General features: G+C 44.3%; 1 protein-coding gene across 4 annotated transcripts in view; it reads right to left on the minus strand.

Moving 5' to 3' along the window:
• Nucleotides 1–3986: 3986 nt before the first annotated feature.
• OSBPL1A (oxysterol binding protein like 1A) overlaps nucleotides 3987–20041 on the minus strand; it is a 253225-nt gene continuing 237170 nt past the window's right edge. For 2 of the 4 annotated variants that reach the window (XM_068237280.1, XM_068237281.1), the window contains 4 exons: nucleotides 19018–19141; nucleotides 16648–16738; nucleotides 7400–7450; nucleotides 3987–5752 (listed from right to left, as the gene is read on the minus strand). In XM_068237280.1, coding sequence (XP_068093381.1) covers nucleotides 5650–5752; nucleotides 7400–7450; nucleotides 16648–16738; nucleotides 19018–19141 — 369 coding nt within the window. In that variant the 3' untranslated portion in view covers nucleotides 3987–5649. Of the gene's footprint in view, nucleotides 5753–7399; nucleotides 7451–15377; nucleotides 15607–16647; nucleotides 16739–19017; nucleotides 19142–20041 lie in introns of those variants that run through there. The other 2 variants (XM_068237278.1, XM_068237279.1) reach the window with 2 other exon arrangements.

A 20041-nucleotide genomic window follows, 5' to 3' on the forward strand; every position in this document is an offset into this window, starting at 1 on the left:
CACCTGGCTCTAGCCGGGACCAAAGCCTCGTCATCACTTTCGGTCAGGGAACCACTGCTTTCTACAGGTTCAAATTCGGACCCGGAAGATTCGACGGATGATTCTTCCCAAAAGAACTCATCCGACTGATCCATGTACCTGTATACCTCGTCATCGGAAAGCCCCCTTCTTGCCATTGTGGATTGCTAAATTTATGGGGTTTTCCTCCGAGACTACCCAGAAAAAAAGAGCACCTACCTAGCAAAAAGGGAGTATTTGAGAGGTATTGGGGTTGGTGGGAAGTGGGGTCTCAGAGGCAATCAAACAATCACGGGACAATCAAATACAATTACAGCACAATCGACTCCAATCACAGCACAAGCAAATCTGATGCACTCGGAAGGTGGTGGTTGGAGGTGGTGGGGGGGAGGGTGGGGTTGGGTGTGGTGGGGGGGGAGGGTGGGGTTGGGTGTGGCGGGAAGTGGGGTCTCAGGCAATCAAACAATCACGGGGCAATCGAAGCCGATCACGGGACAATCAAATACAATTACAGCACAATCGAATCCAATCACAGCACAATCAAATCTGATGCACTCGGAAGGTGATGGGGGGAGGGTGGGGTTGGGTGTGGCAGGAAGTGGGGTCTCAGAGGCAATCAAACAATCACGGGACAATCGAAGCCGATCACGGGACAATCAAATACAGTTACAGCACAATCAAATACAATCGCAGCACAATCAAATACAAGCGCAGCACAATCGATGCAATCAAAGCACAGTCAAATACAATGCACTTGGACGGTAATTAGGGGGGGGGGGGGGGTCTGAGGGCGATTTGAGGGGGTGGGGGGTTGATCAGGAGCCCGCACGGGGCAGACTGAGTCCTGATCTGATGAGAGGCAGACACAGGGGGTTACTGATCGCAGATCAGTTAGTGATTGCTGGGGAGGACAGATGTAAACAAAGAGCAGGGGATGTAATCAGGAGGGGGTATGAAGGCAATCGAGGGCCTGGGCAGGTGATCGGTTACCCCCGCGGGGCAGTTAGGGTCTGCTCTGATGGGTGGGGGTGCTGAGGGGTGATGGACAGGTGATAGGCAGGTGATCAGAGGGGGATCAGAGGGGGATCAGGGGGTAAGGTAGCTGTATACAGATGTATACAGTATACAGGGGGGTAGTCTGGGATGGGGTGTGGGGGTGATCTAAAGGTAGGGGGGGGGGATCAGGGGTGACTAGGAGGCAGTTAGGGACCTAAACTAAGGGACAGCGTCGCTAGTTAGTGGCAGGTGGGGGGGGGGGGGGTTTATAGGGGTGCTGGGCAGGGGTCTGCTAGGGTGATCAGGGGGGTTAGAAAGGCTGGGGTGGGTGATCAGGGAGGCTGAGGGCAAAAAAAGCAGTGTAGCTGTATAACTTACAATATGCTTCCTCCTCGCTGGTGGTCTCTGCAACAATGAGACCACGAGGCGAGGAGGAAGCACGTATAAGGCACTTTGTTTACCTAACAAAGTGCCTTATACATTCTGATTGGCCCCATGTGCGGATTCCTCCGCTCGCCGGCGCTGCTAAGTGGCCGGCGAGCGGAGACAAAATGCCGGGCTTCCGACTCCCGGCAGAGGATCGCGTCACGGATGACGCGATCGCTCCGCCTATGCCCCTACAAGGACCGCCGCCTTTGGGCATGAGCTGGTCCTTGTGGGGTCCACTTCCCGGCCGCCTCTGTGCGTTAGGCTGTCGGGAAGTGGTTAAGCAGGTTAAAAAGCACTGATATAAACTGCCAAGAAGACTCACTCAGCACCCATCCAACCATACAAACAAACCACTACCTAGGATCACCTAATGTGATCAGGGATCCCAATCAAAGACCTGCCACAGCGTAGGTGTAGAAATGTTCCTACATAAATTGTCCTCCAAAAACTGTGCAATATAGCAAACTATCAGAGTTCAAGATCGATATCGAAGATCCAGATAGAGCAGCACACAAAAGCAGGCATTTAGATTATAGCAGTTAACAAAATCAAGCAAGATCAGCTGAAAAAGAGTAGCAACAGGTGCATAGGCACAGGACATGGGCTCCAGACGTAGCAGCACACACAGACAGTCCGTCCAATTGGAGCAGTTGGCAAGCCAAACTCGGATTAGCTGAAGAGAGATTGTAGCAGGTACATAGCATGCATATAAGCACAGGGCAAAGACATACTGTACCCAATCCTGATGCAACGACATAGAGTCCAGTTAGCTCCTAGCTGATTAGTGTATTAGGTCTCTCAACCCATGTGCCGGAGCTCACGGCTTGGGGAGTGACCAGAAGTCCAGTCCAAATACATCCAAGCGTGGGTGCTGCTGTAAGATGCTGTAGAGATGGAGAAAGAGGGGGAGTCCCTACCTGTGCCATTTGCTGGTATCCCAACAAACAACCTGTCATGGAGGCTGCGTGGATCTCAGTCTGATGGCATCTAGGAGGGGGAAGCTAAACAGGCCAGCAGGGAGTGGAAGTGGATGGTGTGCGAGCAGTGAGTCACAGGGCAGAGATCGTGCTAGCACCACACCAGCATTCCTGACATGTTTCGCTGGGTCTACCGGCTTTTACGAAGGGAGGTGTGGATTCTCCACAGTCAGCCCTTTATGAAGGACGAGCGGCTGGACACGTGGTGTCCACACGCGTCATTTTATATGCGTCACTCCACTTCGCCTCCAGCTCCCGGCCAGTCACAAAGTTGGAAACACGAAGCCGGCAAGTTGCGACAGAGTGGAACAGCGCAAGTGACTGGCCAGAGCGGAGGGGGGAGGGGAGCAGGGCCGAAGTGCGGGGACATTAAGTGACATTTAGAAAAACAAACAAAATAACCCAATCCTAATCATGATGCAAACACAACATGGAACATATCTATAAAATAAATTCAGAGTTGAGAAGGCATGCTGTCAACCAGATCACCAATTATGGACAATGAAAAACTGCACAAATGCAGAAATATGTCCACAGAGTGTGCTGACCTAGCGCAATCAATTGGAAAAAAGCAAAAATTAATGCCTGCTATGCGGTGACACCGCAGGGGAAGCCAGGGACACCAGGCAGGGATAGACATAGCTCACAGAGACAGGGGGTCACTATAGGGCATAACGGAGCAGGGGGGCCCGGGGAAGGGAAGGTCCAGGATAAGAATCGGGATGGGGTGAAATCAGTTGGGCAGAAATGCTGCAAAGCCAACTATATTATTAAGGCCAGGATGTTCAGTGGCCCCTAATTCAAAGATCCACCTGGACTCTTTCTCCAACAACAATCGGTCATAGTTGCCACCTCTAATGGTGGTATGTATACGGTCAAGGCCAACAAATCGTATGCCCCGGAAGTCACCCCCATGTTCTGATCTAAAATGTCTCGCAACTGGTGTGGTGGATGCAATGCTCTTAATATTTGCAATATGCTTGCCAATTCTAGATTTAAGATCGCGTCCAGTCTTACCAATATAAAAAGCGCCACATTGGCACATGAGAAGATAGACCACGAATTGGGTATTACAGTTTACATAATGTTGTAGATGCCAGCAGTGTCCATTGGGAAGGATAACTTCCCTACCGATAGATAGAAACCAGCAAACAGTGCATCCACCACAACTATATGTACCGGTTACGATGCAATGGAGGCGTGTGACCTCAGTTCCCTTAAGATGGCTCCTAACGACCAGGTCACGGAGAGACGGCGCATGCCTGCACGTAATCTTAGGTTCGGGTGTCACAAGTGGCTCGATTTTGGGGTCATTGGTAAGAATATACCAAGGGCGCTGTAGAACCCCAGTGATCTCTTTAAATTGTGCTGAATAACGCACACATAAGCGGGCACAGTTAGCATCGCCTCTCCGGGACCCGCTCGCCAATAACAGCACTTCGATCGGCCATGCGGGCTCGCTGATAAGCCTCGCTCTGCAAAGAAACGCCCCCATTTGCCGTATTATAGATCCTCAGTATAGGTACAATATTTACACGAAAACAAGAAGAAGAAGAATTTTCATACTTTATTTGAATGCTTTTATTTAGCAGCAATTGGTTTTTAAATATGACATTAACAGAATTCTCTAAACAATGCTCTTTGTGGCTTTACAAATGGTGATTTAAGACAGCTTGTCCCAGCTGATGCTATACAATCCTCCTAGAACAGGCACCTCGTATAGAAGAGGAAAACAAATATATTCTTACATTAATATATACCTGTAAACAAATATACATGCCATGAGGTTTCATTCATAATACATATGCATCCGAAAAGATGTACAGGAGGCCTCCGGTCTTACTGGGCTGTGGTACATAATGCACAGCCTTCTACTTATGGTAGTAGGTACTAGAGTGGAAGTGACACAGCAAGAACAAACTACATTTATGTTTATTAAAATAACATTTTACCTTTGCCTCTTTGGATTCCAAGTCAAGTTTAATAAGATAAAGAAAGCTTCTAAGTTCTGTTCTCTATCTTTAATATACTTTTGTATTAAAAAAAAAAATCACACAAGCACACACATTATCATAATTATAGTACAACAATTACACTGTACCATACAGTACAGCATAGAGCAGTCTAAAAAAATAAACTATATGGAATTATGAAGACAGCATACAGCTCCAGTGCATGTTGTGAGATGCCATTTATTACTCTCTGCAAAGCATTTTATTTCCTCAATAATAAAGTGACAGAGGTTCCACAAGACTCACCACTGAGGCCATATCCCTGCACATTTTGGAAACATTCATGCTTTAAAGGACACAATATCCCCAAATGATTATGGCTAGTTCTGCATAAGCCAAACATAGTGATGAGACATGGGCCATTTGTAATGCAGTCCCTGATAACAAGGGAACCATAAAGAAATGATGCAGACTCTTCTTTGGTCTTTCCAACTTAAACTAAGTTATCTTTGTGCACAGAAAGGTTTACTACTGGCAGCATTTGGAGAAACATGGCATCTTGTGTACATGAGCAAATTTCTGGTTAGAGGAACCACTTCTTAAGTTTATTTTATGCCTAGTTATTTGTCATAGATGAAAAAAATAGACAAAAAACCCCAAATGTTTCATCCCTGACATTCACCGTTATTTGTGAAATTAGACAGACAAGTGTAAGATAAATTACAAAATGTACACACACTAGAGACACACGCACACATTAGAATGCTGGCCTGAGCAAAGTTCTTAACATAGGTCGTGTATTTTTTGCACTGAGTAATGATACCCATAGGTGGTGCTGCTGAGTAACAAATAAAATCTTGTTCAATATCAAGTCTACTTATAAAATATTCCAAACTTTTGTGCTAATATTTTCCAGCCCCTAGACCTACCCTACACTGGGAAAACAAATATTGGTTATTAAATATATATATTGTCCAAGCTTTTAAAAAGGCTGTTAAGTATGAGGTTTTGGACTTCACATATAATTTCATATACTGTACTAAGATGTAAGCCTAACGGCGTTCAGCACCAATTCACCTCTAAATTTCCTACTGGTAATCACGGTAATGTAAAAGATGACAGAGTATTGTTTCACTCCTTACAGAAGGCAATTCTGCCAGTAGGGTTCTTACTTAGGTGCTAAGAGATTGAAAAGGTGCGATTTTCATGATGTCAGAACACACAAAATTCTACATGTGATTAAGTTGCATAAGACTCCTTGTATCCATGCGGTCCACTCAATAGATATCGGGGAGGTTTGCATAGCTTCTGTCCCAGTACTTTCCAGAATAGAGCCAGTCCTGTCCACTGTTGTAAGGATTAGGGCCTTGGTGGAACCACCTATTAAAAGTAAAACAGAGAATTTAGAAATTACAGCATTTCAATAAGGGCCGGTTAACTCTGGCACTTAAAGTAGTCTGAAAGCCAGCATTTCTACTTTGCTCTAAAAATTCCTTACAGCTTTAGAGCTACTATCACTGAAATGGTTAAACAAAGCACTTTGTCCTGCTATTCAGCTTTGAATCCGCATCCAAACTGGAGATAACAGTATCTTTGTTTACATTCCAATGTTGATACATTTGTCTGTAACAAGTACAAAACACTTTCTGAGAAGCTGTTTCTGCTTCAGGCATAAACAGAACAACTCATTCGAAGATTTTAATATAGAATAAAAAGCAGTTGGAATAAAATGCAATGGCAGGTTTCAGGGCCAGATAAACTACACTTTGGAAACTTGTAATTTGTAGCCTGACAATATTACTTGTGCACAAAAGCAAATATGACAACTGTATAAGTAAAAAAAGGAAGAAAAACACATTTTTATTCAATGTAATGTCAGAGTTTCAGACCACTTTAAGTGATAAACGGATTAGTTCGAATGGATCCAATTTCCATTCCGTTGCCATTCAGTTCTGTTCTCCCATATGATTCCCCCCGCCTCCCCCCAACCACATACCCCCATCACCAAAGTGGATTTTGCTGGCTACAACTGTACTTTTTTTAGCCAGTGTGTTAAAGATCCATTTCTCATTGCCTCCCATGCAGTGTTTCAGCGCCCGTTTACGTTCCACTGGGCTCCGTTGTCTGGAGAAATCACTGCAATACCAAACATGCGGTCTGCTCAGCAGAGCATGCAGAACAGATCTTTTCCGAAGGGACGAACTTGAACAGATCTATAGGTTAATACGGATCCATTAGGATCCATGAGTGTTTTTTTATTGCGAGTGTGAACGTGTTACAAAGGAAAAAAAAAAAACGCTTTTTTTAATACATTTTTTTTTTTTAATTTTACTACATCTAATGCCTGGTACTCACTATACAGTTTCCCATTCGATAAGACAGGCAGAATCGATTACTTCCGACAGGTCCGATATGATTTACATTTTTTTTCTGGTTGATTTTGTATAGAAGTGATCAGAAAATCGATCAGAAAGCAGATCGGACCTGTTGGAAATAACTGATTCGACCAGTCTATCTGAAGGGAAATTGCATGCCATTTTAATAATAATAATTTTTTTTTTTTACTTTAAAATCACACAAAGTAGATGCTTTTTTATCCATTGGGTTATGGTTTCTTAAATTCTTGTGAACGAAGGCTCGTTTCTCACTTGTAAGAGGTCCATCTGGTACAGAGTTCAGTGTCTGGCCTCGCGGGCGGATGAGTTGCACCACAGGTGGCTAAGAGCAACGCACCTGTCTGGGAAAACGGAGCAGGTCAAGACTCCACTTTCCATTTGCTGCAACAAGGCAAACAGATCTGTTTTTTCCCCTGTGCTGAGCAAAGTTGAAAAAAAACCCTACTGAATGAATACTTTTTTTTTTTTTTTAACAAGTGGGAACCGAGCCTCTGCCTCGGAGTTCTCAGCTTTTCTCACCTGCCGTATTCGAACTGATTGCACAATATTAAAGCAAACGTAAGCTAAACTGTCCTGTGTACGATTTCTCCACTACCATGCTCTGCACACCTAATGCACACGGTTATCTCACCTTGCTGGCCAGGGCTGCAGTAACTCCTGCCTCTGTTTCAATAAAGGGAACCTGAAGTGAGAGGGATAAAGAGGCTGCCAAATTTATTTATTTTTAAACAATACCAGTTGCCTGGCCTCCTGCTGATCTTTCAGGCTGCAGTAGTGTCTGACACACACCTGAAACAAGCATGTTGCTTATGTAGTCAGACTTCAGTCAGAAACCTCTTATCCATAGACCCTGAACAAGCATGCAGATCAAAGCATTAGCGGCAGATGATCAGCAGCATGCCAGGCAACAGATTTTGTTTTACCACTTTAGGACCACAGTGGTAAACCCCCCTAAAGACCAGGCTGTTATTTTCATAATTGGCCACTGCAGCTTTAAGGCCAAGCTGCAGGGCCACACAACACAGCACATGATTCCCTTCCCCCCTTTTCTCCCCACCAACAGAGCTCTGTTAGGGTCTGATCACCCCCCCCCCCCCCCCAAGTGTTTTTTTTTATTATAAATATTTGTTTTTGTTTTTTATTTTTTACTTTTTTTTTATTAATTTACTTATTTAAAACCCTCCCTCCCCCAGCCAGCCAATCATAGCGATCAGCTCTCATAGGCTTCACCCTATGAGAGCCGATCACTCTCTTGTCCCCCAGGGGGACAGCCGTGTCACACGGCTATCCCCAGTACAGCGCTGCTGCTGATTGCAGCGCTGTACATGTAAATAGACGGCGATCACGCCATCTAACAGTCTCGGAGACTGAAGAGGGGGCGGAGCTCTGTCCCCCGAGAAGGAGATGCGCGTGCACCCTGCACGCAATCTCCTTCAGTAGCCGGCTCCAGGACCTGAGGCCAATTGACGTGGAGCTGTCTTAGAGTAGTTAAAGAGAACCCGAGGTGGGTACCGTAATTTAAATCTTAAGAGAACACATAGGCATGTTCTGTGCACAACTACATGCCTCCATATCTCTGTATTGCTGCCTCTATTTCCCCCCCCCCCCCCCTCCAGGGGTCTGCTGGGCCCGCGACAATCTCCTTGTCGCTAGCCTTCTATTTACCTGCAGCCTGTCGATAATTGCGTGCTCCCCGCCTCTATGTGCTTCCGCCAATCAGAAGCTAAGCCGCGACCTGGGAGGTACTTCCTGGGTCGCAGCTTCCAATTGGAGGAAGCACACAGAGGCGGATGAGCGTGCAAGGAGATTGCTGCTAGCCTGGCGCGTTTTTCGGGGCACAGCAGACACTGGGGGTACTAGAGGCGGCAATACAGAGACACAGAGGCATGTAATTTTGCGTAGAACATGCCTCTGTGTTCTCTTAAGATTTAAAATACTCACCTCGGGTTCTCTTTAAAAGGAAGTAAATATGGCAGCCCCCATATCCCTCACTGCATTTACCCTTTAAGGATGGCACCTTGCCATTTGCAAATTCTTGAAATGATCTGCCTAGCTTATGTTAATGCATAACATCTGACACTTGCTGCCGACACAAAAGAGTTCTTTCCCAACACAAAATACAATAAAACCACTGAAAGGTGAAGTGAATCATATCTCATCGGAACGGCACCTGACAAGGAGTGAGATAATACTATGCAGCAAGTAAACAGTAAGTTCTCAGTGGTTTAAAGTGGATCTAGACTCAGAACCTTTCTGCTCTAAAAGATAAGTCACTGCATGATCAGCTTTAGGGCAAAATTTGTCAGGTTTTTTCTTTAGGATTTCCATAAATTGTAATGAAGTTTTAACTTCCCTCACATTCTTGGGAGCACAGAAAGGGTTAAGACTCAGTGTTAAAGTGAACCCGAGGTGACAGTTATATAGAGGCTGCCATATATATTTACTTTTAACCACTTGATGACCCAGCCTTTACCCCCCCTTAAGGACCAGCGCTGTTTTTTGTGATCTGTGCTGGGTGGGCTCTGCCCCAGCACAGATCAGGGTACATGCAGAGCGATCAGATCGCCCCACTTTTTCCCCCCCTATGGGGATGATGTGCAGGGGGGTCTGATCGCACCTGCCTGCCTGAGGTTTGCGGGGGGGGGGGGGGGGGAGCACCTCAAAGCCCCCCTCAGCAGCGAAATTCCCCCCCTCCCTCTCCTACCTGTCCCCCCTGGTGATCCGGGCTGCACAGAACGCTATCCGTCCTCTGCAGCCTGTGACAGGATGTCCTCTGTCACAGCAGCGCCGTTCAATGTAAACAAAGGAGACAAATGTCTCCTGCGTTTACATTTAGTCTGCGAGCCGCGATCAGTGGCTCGCAGGCTATTCACGGAGACCCGCTTCGTGATCTAACAGGAAACGGCCTTTCCTGATTAATTAGGGATTCACCTGGCGACGCAGATATGCGTCGCTGGTCCTCCAGCTACCACTTTGCCGCCGCACGGTATGAGTGTGCGGTCGGCAAGTGGTTAAAGAAAACCTGTACTGAAAATGTCAAAACAAACATACACAAGTCATACTTGCCTACCGTGTAGTCTACTCCTCAATCTCTTTCTCCTCTCCTGCGTCCCATTTGTCCTCTGTGATCAAGGGAATTCTCCGTCCTCCATTTTGAAAATGGCCATTACCCCATAACAGCTTTCTGGTCAGCACACTGTTAAACTGTAACATCGCCCACTTGAGCCATAGGGATACATGGACATTACCTGGAACATCAGTTGTCCTCTCAGCTAGAACTGACATCAACTGATATATTTCAGTTCTGACAAAATGTCAGAACTGGAAGGGATCATTGTCAGAAGAAAATGGTGAGCTTCTAAGAGGAGCTGATGGCAACGTAACCATGTAATGTTCGTTTGAGGTTACCGCATGTGTTTATTTTAAATAATTTTACTCAGATCAGGTTCCCTTTAAGCAATGCCAGTTGCCTGGCTATCCTGCTGATCTTCTGCCTCTAATACTTTTAGCTATAAACCCTAATCAAGCGTGGAGCAGATCAGGTGTTTCTGACAATATTGTCAGAACTGACAATATTGGCTGCATGCTTGTTTCTGGTGTTATTCAGACACTACTGCAGCTAAAATAGATCAGCAAGGCTGCCAGGCAATTGGTATTGTTTAAAAGAAAACAAATATGGCAGTCATGTCACGGTCACTTCGGGTTCACTTTAACTTAAGGCCCATACACATGTCGGATTTTTCCGAACGACGGGTCGTTTGAACGTCCCGTCGTTCAGTCGTCCGCACGCCAAATCGGGCATGTGCACAGACTGTCGTTTGGGTGATAAGACTGATTTTGAGCGATCCGCCGGGCCTTTATAAGCAGAGAGCCATTACACACAGTTCACAACTCTGTTTCACAGCTGCTGATCTGTTTAACTACTTGCCGACCGCGTCACGCCAATGGGTGGCAGCCCCAGGACCAGCTAACGCCGATTGGCGTAAAGTCGTGGGGCAGCAGTTTGCAGGAGGTCGCGCAGAGGTTTGCAGGTGGTCAGCAGAGCTCCCCCTTCAGTCTCCGAGCGGCGATCGCCGCTCGGAAGACTGTTACATGGCGAAACCGCCGTGTATTTACATGTACAGCCCTGCGATCTGCAGCAGCGCTGGGAGGAGGGAGGGGATTTGGGAAGAAAAAAAAAATAGCAAAGAATATTTTAAAAAAATCAAATAAATATTTATTTAAAAAAAAAAACACCGGGGGGTTCGTTGCGATCAGACCTCCCCAACAGAGAGTTCTGTTGGTGGGGAGAAAAGGGGGGGGGGGGGGGGAAATCACTTGTGTGCAGAGTTGTATGGCCCTGCAGCTTGGCCTTAAAGCTGCAGTGGCCTATTAAGCAGCAAATAGCCTGGTCACTAGGGGGGTTTAACACCATGGTCTTCAAGAGGTTAAAGGACACCTGAAGTGAAAGGGATATGGAGGCCATTATATTTGCTTCCTGTTAAACAATGCAAATTGCCTGGCAGCCCCGCTGATACTCTGCCTTTAATACTTTTAGCAATATACCCTGAACAAGCATGCAGCAGATCAAGTGCTCTTGACTGAAGTCTGACTGAATTAGCTGCAGGCATGCTTCAGGTGTGTGATTTTTATACTACTACAGCCAAAGATCAGCAGGACTGCCAAACAACTAATATTCTTTTAAAGGAAATAAATATGGCAGCCTCAATATCCCTCTTAGTTCAGGTATCCTTTAAACACAGACTTTCTTAGTAACTATATGTGGAAAGAAGACTTTTCACTGTGTGCTGTGTAAGAGTATGGGTCCACTTTCAATGATCCTTTAAAGTAGATTATAAGCAAGGTAACAGTGGTGATTGAAAAATAATTGTAGTAACAGATATAGCTTAGAAATTCTTCTACAGTGGTTTGCAAAAGTAATCGGCCCCCTTGCCGTTTTCCACATTTTGTCATATTACTGCCACAAACATGAATCATTATTTTATTGGAATTCCACGTGATAGACCACGTGATATTCTTTTAAAAATCTAAAATAGCAACTCTAAATACAAGTAACAGCTACTATACAATATTTGTAACAGTAGAAGCCACCTTGTGAAATGACATATACATGTACCTGTTAACCAGCATACTTTATGGTTATGTGACCACCAGTGAAGAATGTATGGCATAAGGCATAATTACAACAGAGGCACCTTTATGATATTCATTAATGGTTACACTCACCTACTGTCAGTGAATATATATTACTATATACAGTGGTTTGCAAAAGTATTCAGCCCCTTTAAAGTTTTCCACATTTTGTCATATTACTGCCACAAACATAAATCAATTTTATTGGAATTCCACGTGAAAGATCCATACAAAGTGGTGTACACGTGAGAAGTGGAACGAAAATCATACACGATTCCAAAACATTTTTTACAAATAACTGCAAAGTGGGGTGTGCGTAATTATTCAGCCCCCTTTGGTCTGAGTGCAGTCAGTGGCCCAGAGACATTGCCTGATGAGTGCTAATGACTAAATAGAGTGCATCTGTGTGTAATCTAATGTCAGTACAAATACAGCTGCTCTGTGACGGCCTCAGAGGTTGTCTAAGAGAATATTGGGAGCAACAACACCATGAAGTCCAAAGAACACACCAGACAGGTCAGGGATAAAGTTATTGAGAAATATAAAGCAGGCTTAGGCTACAAAAAGATTTCCAAAACCTTGAACACCCCACGGAGCACTGTTCAAGTGATCATTCCGAAATGTAAGGAGTATGGCACAACTGTAAACCTATCAAGACAAGGCCGTCCACCTAAACTCACAGGCCGAACATGGAGAAATGCAGTGAGAAGGTCCATGGTGACTCTGGACGAGCTGCAGAGATCTACAGCTCAGGTGGGGTAATCTGCCCATAGGACAACTATTAGTTGTGCACTGCACAAAGTTGGCCTTTATGGAAGCGTGGCAAGAAGAAAGCCATTGTTAACAGAAAAGCATAAGAAGTCCCATTTGCAGTTTGCCACAAGCCATGTGGGGGACACAGCAAACATGTGGAAGAAGGTGCTCTGGTCAGATGAGACCAAAATGCAAAATGCTAGGGGCTTGATTTACTATGCGGTGCTAACCTACTTAGCATGTCTAAAGTCTTTAGGCGTGCTAACCAGGGTGCTAAGTAGGTTAGCACCGGTTTTCTCAAACAGATTGCGCGCTAAGTACAAGTCCCATAGGCTTAAGTGGGCACTTCGCGCGAAGCGCCCTGCACTCTGTGCAGTGCGCGCGCAAAACCTTGCGCATGGTACTTTGCGCACGATCACTACTTCTCACATTTCAACTGAGTTTAGACGTGCTAAAGGCCAGTGCTAAAGTTAGCACCGTTTTGTAAATCGAGCCCTATGTGTGCAGAAAACTAACAATGCACATCACTCAGAACACACCATCCCGGCTGTCAAATATGGTGGTGGCAGCATTATGGTCTGGGGGTGCTTCTTTTCAGCAGGGACAGGGAAGCTGGTCAGAGTTGATGGGAAGATGGATGGAGCCAAATACAGGGCAATCTTGGAAGAAAACCTCTTGCGGTCTGCAAAAGACTTGACTGGGGTGGAGGTTCACCTTCCAGCAGGACAATGACCCTAAACATAAAGCCAGGGCAACGATGGAATGGTTTAAAACAAAACATATCCATGTGTTAGAATGGCCCAGTCAAATTCCAGATCTAAATCCAATCGAGAATCTGGGGCAAGATCTGAAAACTGCTGTTCACAAACGCTGTCCATCTAATCTGACTGAGCTGGAGCTGTTTTGCAAAGAAGAATGGGCAATGATTTCAGTCTCTAGATGTGCAAAGCTGGTAGAGACATACCCTAAAAGACTGGCAGCTGTAATTGCAGCAAAAGGTGGTTCTACAAAGTATTGACTCAGGGGGCTGAATAATTACGCACACCCCACTTTGCAGTTATTGATTTTATTTTTTTAAATGTTTGGAATCATGTATGATTTTCATTCCACTTCTCACATGTACACCACTTTGTGTTGGTCTTTCACGTGGAATTCCAATAAAATGGATTCAGGTTTGTGGCAGTAATATGACAAAACGTGGAAAACTTCAAGGGGGCCGAATACTTTTGCAAACCACTGTATATAATGCATTGCGGAATTCTTTTTTTAAAATTCAAATTCCAGAAGAACAGCACACATCTAGCTCTGGTATGATGGTTATAATTAACCCCATCAGCTCAAGCATAAAATGGTGTTTGTGAGTAACTTGGCTGAAAAAAATTGAGGAAGTGTATTCAAAATCTCTTGTTCTCTGGATATGTCTAAAACCGCTACACACGTTAGATGAAATTCATCCAAGGCGGCTGATAACGACTGCTTCTGCCCAGAATCCAGTGTATGTACAGCAGCCCCCAACACCTCTCGGCCAGTGATCAGCCTGGCGGATCGTTTCAGCCAAGGGCCTGCCAAGAGCATTGTTCTCCCAACTTACACAGCTCCCATGTGACATCACACCGTGCCGCTCTAGTGGCTAGCAATGGTCCTAGCAATGTCCCTCGAGGGATTGAGTCCCAATTCCCGTGGGCGACATGCCACGTATGTGTGTACGAGGCTTAAAACTTTGTTGTTTATGTCCAATCATGATGTCTTGCTGCAGTCCTTACATATGTGCACATCAGCTGTCTAGAATATGTAGATCACGCTTGTGTAGCCAAATCAGCTGGCACGGATTTCACAAAACAATGTTCCATATCCTTTAAATGTTGTAAGGTGGGTCTTCAGTGAATCGGATTTGTCTTCCCAGTACATCCTGGACTGAGATTGGGAGTTAGGGGCCCAAAGAAATCATGATTCATCAGACCAGTCTATCTTCTTCCATTGCGGTGTGGTCCAGCTTTGATGCTGCAGTGAGCGGGGTCAATATAGGCACTTTGACTGGTCTGTACCTGCAGTGCCCCACACAAAGTATGTTTCAATACACCTTACTCTCATGACCAATCTTTTTTTCCCTGCATACTTCCCATAGTAGCTCTTCTGTGAAATAGGGCTGGACTGGGTACACCTTGGTCCTCACGAGTGTCAGTTTCTTAGCAATTCACAAGTTCTTCCTTGGACTACTTTTGGTAGGTAGTAACCAACTATACCTAGAAAACCCTACAAGACCTGATGTTTTGTAGAGGCTTTCATTTAATCTGCCCATCACAATTTGGCCCTTGTCCTATTTACATCTGTGCCAGCTTCCAACACATCACCAACAACTGACTGTTGACCTGTGGCTAAATATGTTCCACCCATCTCATGCAAGGTGCCATTGTAATGAGCTAATAAACATTATGCACTTCACCTGGCAGTGGTTTAATTTTGGAGGCTGATCGGTGTATGTTATTAGCTGCAGTGTGGATAATGGCCTCTCACTGGAAAAAGCCTGATCTTTTTGTTAGTATGATTTGGGGAAGAATGGCCAGAATCATGCTGGTTGTGAAGTATATCCATATCTCCCAGCAGATATTTACTCTTGCTTGGAAGTTAGAGGAGTTACAGATACACTAACCTTGGTGATCCAACGTAAAGAATATAACCTACTAAGATTAAGGCAATACAATAATATATGTGCTTTTAAAACCTATAAACGTTTATTCTTATTAAAAAATGTATTTTGTTTTCGCTGTACTTCAAGATTTTTATTCATGAAGCTTTTAAATCGGATTTGTTGGCAGTACAAATCCAAGTGGTTGTAGCAGGTTCTAGCTGAGAGGCGTACGTTGGCTGCCATATTTATTTCCTTTTAAACAATACCAGTTACCTGGCTACCCTGTTGATCTCTTTGGCTGCAGTAGTATCTGGATCACACACCTGAAACAAACATGAAACTGAAATTCAAATAGATTAAAAAGACACCAATCCAATTATGACATGCTGCTCCGAACACTGCTTATTGTGAAAGCTAGAGTTTGGAACTCCGGTGCCCAAATCACCTTTCTGTGCCACCTTAACTGCAAAGTCCACAGTGGCCCACATTATCAGATGCGATCTGTGCCCAAATTTACTGATGATTTGGATGCAGGAGGCATTTGATAGATTCAAGTCTAATTAAAGACTAAGGTATGCAACCATATAATAATTTGAGTAATTTTAACAGAAAGTCTGATATATTCAAAAATGGTCAGACATTTAAAGGACCACTAAAGCGAAAAAAGTAAGCAGTTAAAATCTGACATAACGGACAGAATCCATCTCCTCATGGGGACTCTCTGTTTTCAAAAGCATTTCCTGTACAGAAGTTGCTCAGTCCAACTGGTAAAATAGTGAGATACCAGCCAGCCACCCTACTCTATTTTGTACACAGAAGGATCCGCAGACCAGGTGCTGGTAGAAAAATGCTGTTTTTTCTTTATTCAAAAAATTCCATGTTGCATAGCAATAAAACCACAGGGTTCAACTGACGCGTGTCGGGCTTACAATCTGCCCTTAGTCATAGTTCAACTATGACTAAGGGCAGATTGTAAGCCCGACACGCGTCAGTTGAACCCTGTGGTTTTATTGCTATGCAACATGGAATTTTTTGAATAAAGAAAAAACAGCATTTTTCTACCAGCACCTGGTCTGCGGATCCTTCTGTGTACATTTGTGGACTGGCTTGGCTCTTTTGATCCTGCACCTGCTGGCTAGTTCCTAGGGGGTAGAGCGTTCTGAACTTTTCTACTACTCTATTTTGGTAGTTGGACTGAGCAACTGCCATTCAGGGAATAAAGCAAAGAAAACCCTGAGTTTCCCCATGAGGAGACAGACTAGTCCAAATCATGCTGGTTCTGTCAAATTTCAACTGCTTACTTTTTCTGCCGTAGTGGTCCTTCAACTTATAAAAGGTCAACAAACTGAAGTGTTACTACACACCTTGTTTTCCAGTCTTCATCGGACTTGGAGCGATTCTTGCGTGCAGCTCGCTGCTTCTCTTCTAGCCTCTTCTTTTCCTCACTAGCTGTGTCTTCAAAGAGAGTACACTCTTATTAGTTATTGAAAAAAAATCAGTAGTCTAAGCATATAATTTACTAAAGGAAAAATACAAGTTCAGACAAGTTTTATATGCATTTAAAACTAATTCCAGAAAAAAAAGCTTGTTCTAACGAACCCTCTTGTGACTCTGGATCTGGATAAATTGACACAATTCAGTTTGGCGCTCACGTTCCAGTCATGACCACACGTCACCCTGGTGCATCCCAGAAATCTGTGTGCTGATCTGGCATTGCTGTCCTTCCCCTGCAGAATCATACTCTGTAGCCATGCCCAGCACCAACCTATATATACAGAGGGGAGGACAGTAGCTTTGACAACCACACCTCCCCTACAATTAGCAGATATGGGAGTGGGTTATTGGCCTATACACATTCCATAAGGAACTCGACTCTCAAAGGATTCTTATCCAATGCTTCACTTTTATTTCATGTCATATAGCGGTCATACAGCATACCATGACCATACAAGAATCCGTTGAGGGTCGAGTTGCTTATGGGATGTGTATGGACTTGTTTAGGTCAATCACCCACTCCCAACTCTGCTGTATTGGAGGTTTGATGACCCTCTTTACCATTGGAACTCCCCGCATCACATTCATCATACCTGAGGCACGCAGACTACTTTGTGTTGCATGATTGGCCTGAACGCCACATCCCCTCCCAGACGTAGCCTCAGTGGCCAACCTGCAGGAACCTACTCAACACCTAGATGGAAGCCTCAAGGTACGTACACAAGCAGAAGAAATGTTGCGTGAAGGGATTTGGACTTGATCACTTGGGCCACAGTTTGGGGGCTGAAAGCTGTGTAGAAGCCTCACTCTACTACAGCATCTCAGAACAATGCGCTCAGGGGCCACTGTTATTTAAATATCTGGTGTTCCAAATCCCAAGGGACACCTGTACAAGTGCTTGAGGTGTCCTGCCTCAGATTGGTTTCATAGAGAGTGTGTATGCCCCTTTAGCTGTACATACTGCAGTATGAGGACAGAAAGGGCAATAGCACCTACATATCTGTTAAAAAAAATTGTCAAAAATAAAATGATGAAGTAACTATTAAAAAAAATCATAAAAATAGCAATTCATTAAAAAAAAGTGAATAAAAACATCAAGAAAAATACCAGTTATCAATTTAATAATAAATACAAGTAAAAAAAAATATGCCAACAGCAGCCATATTAATGACAATAATATTAGAATTATTTTTTAACAAAATGTGTTAACGTGTAAAAAAAAATTATGTTTTCAAAATATTGCTTGTTTTGTGTATTTTAATTTTATTTTATGCAAGGGCTTAAATATTTCGTTTTAAAAGGAAGCGCGATCTGACCGTAAAAGGGCGATACCAAAATTGTGCCAGTCAAGCAGACTATTTAGGTGCTTTGAGGCATACATTTGAAAAGGTCACGTGCTAATTTAAGTGAGACGTTAAATAACAATATCAATAATGGTGAATAACAATTTAGGCGCAAGAATAACCATAACAAAAATGGTAAATTTAATTTCAGTATTAAATTATCTGTAAATGTACCGAAAGTCTACAACATGACTAAAACCTAACCGCTCCCTAATCTCACACAGAACCATCTGCTGGTGGTGCCTAATCCTAAATCCCCCCTGGTGGTGCCTAATCCTAAATCCCCCCTGGTGGTGCCTAAACCTAAGATCCCCTCTGGTGGTGCCTAACCCTAAGAATCCCCCTGGTGGGGCCTAACCCTAAGAATCCCCCTGGTGGTGCCTAACCCAAAGAATCCCCCTGGTGGTGCCTACCCCTAGGACCCCTCTGGTGGTGCCTACCCCTAGGACCCCTCTGGTGGTGCCTACCCCTAGGACCCCTCTGGTGGTGCCTACCCCTAGGACCCCTCTGGTGGTGCCTACCCCTAGGACCCCTCTGGTGGTGCCTAACCCTAAGAATCCCCCTGGTGGTGCCTAACCCTAAGACCCTCCCCCCCATCCCCGCTAACAATAATACAATAAACAATTTAATTGCAGCTGTCCGCTAAATAGCCTGACGGCTAACAATAATAATATAAATTTAATCAAAGCCGCCTGCTAAATAGCGTAACAGCTATCACTATTACAATAAATAATTGTGCCCATTTTTGGCCGGCCTTTATTAATTGCTCCTGCTTTGACTGGAGAAAGTGTTACACTGCTAAAAATAAAAAATAAAATAGTGCTAAGCTGGTTGTCATGGCGTTGACTAGTTAGTTCTCCGAGCATTTTTAATCAATCAGTTGGAGAAAATACCTACCTATATCTCCATTCTCCATCGCCCTGATATCAGGCCGCAGTCTGCAGTCTGTCTTGGGAATGTTGCTTTCCATACCCTTATCCAGCTCATTCAAGGCCAATGCAAAATGGGTGAAGTTGTACATCTAAAAAATACATTGAATTAAGCAATTTTTGCATCTGTCAAAGGAACGGAAATGCTTTGCTGCTTACAAAAAAAGTTAAAGCATCTCATAAATGAGCGGGAGAATTATACCATTTATTGAGTAACTTAAAAAGATTCAAAGAGTTCAGATTGCCATACACTAGTCAATGTGGGCAAAAGTTATGTCTGGTACACACCATGCAATTTCTCAACCGATAGATGGTCCAATAGATAATTTCCAACAAGTCTGATCATTTTTCTGATCAATTTTCTATAGAAGTGATTGGAAAATCATTCATAAAAACAATCGGAAATCAGATTGGACCTGTCGGTCGGAAATGATCTATTGAACCATCCACCTGGTGAGAAATTGCATGGTGTGTACTAGGCATTAGATTCCGTTCTGATCAGATTGTGATCTGAAAGGGATCTACCTGTATATGATCGAATCCTTCCACACACAGCACAAAGATATGTGTGTGTGTGTGAGTGAGTGTGTGAGTGAGTGAGTGAGTGAGTGAGTGAGTGAGAGTGAGAGTGTGCGTGTGCGTGTGCGTGTGTGTGTGTGTGTGTATATATAAATAAAACTAACAGCATCTGCAAGATATAGACAATAAAAGTCGCCAAGTGTATGGTCACCTTAATGAGAACCCGAAGTATTTTCTTTAAATCTTAGTAGGACACAGAGGCATGTTCTGTGCACAATGACATGCCTCTGTGTCCTAGTGCCGCCATTAGCCCCCCCGAGCTATGCTGTTCCCCATGACAAATCACGCCAGGCTAGCGACAAGCAGATTGTCGCTAGCCTTATATTTACTTGCAAATGCCATGATCGCTCCCCCACCTCCTCTATTGCAGGGCTCCCCCGTCTCTGTCCCCTCGCTGCCCTTCCTCCAATCGG

Source organism: Hyperolius riggenbachi, chromosome 5 (assembly GCF_040937935.1).
Source record: "Hyperolius riggenbachi isolate aHypRig1 chromosome 5, aHypRig1.pri, whole genome shotgun sequence".
Lineage (NCBI taxonomy): Eukaryota > Metazoa > Chordata > Amphibia > Anura > Hyperoliidae > Hyperolius > Hyperolius riggenbachi.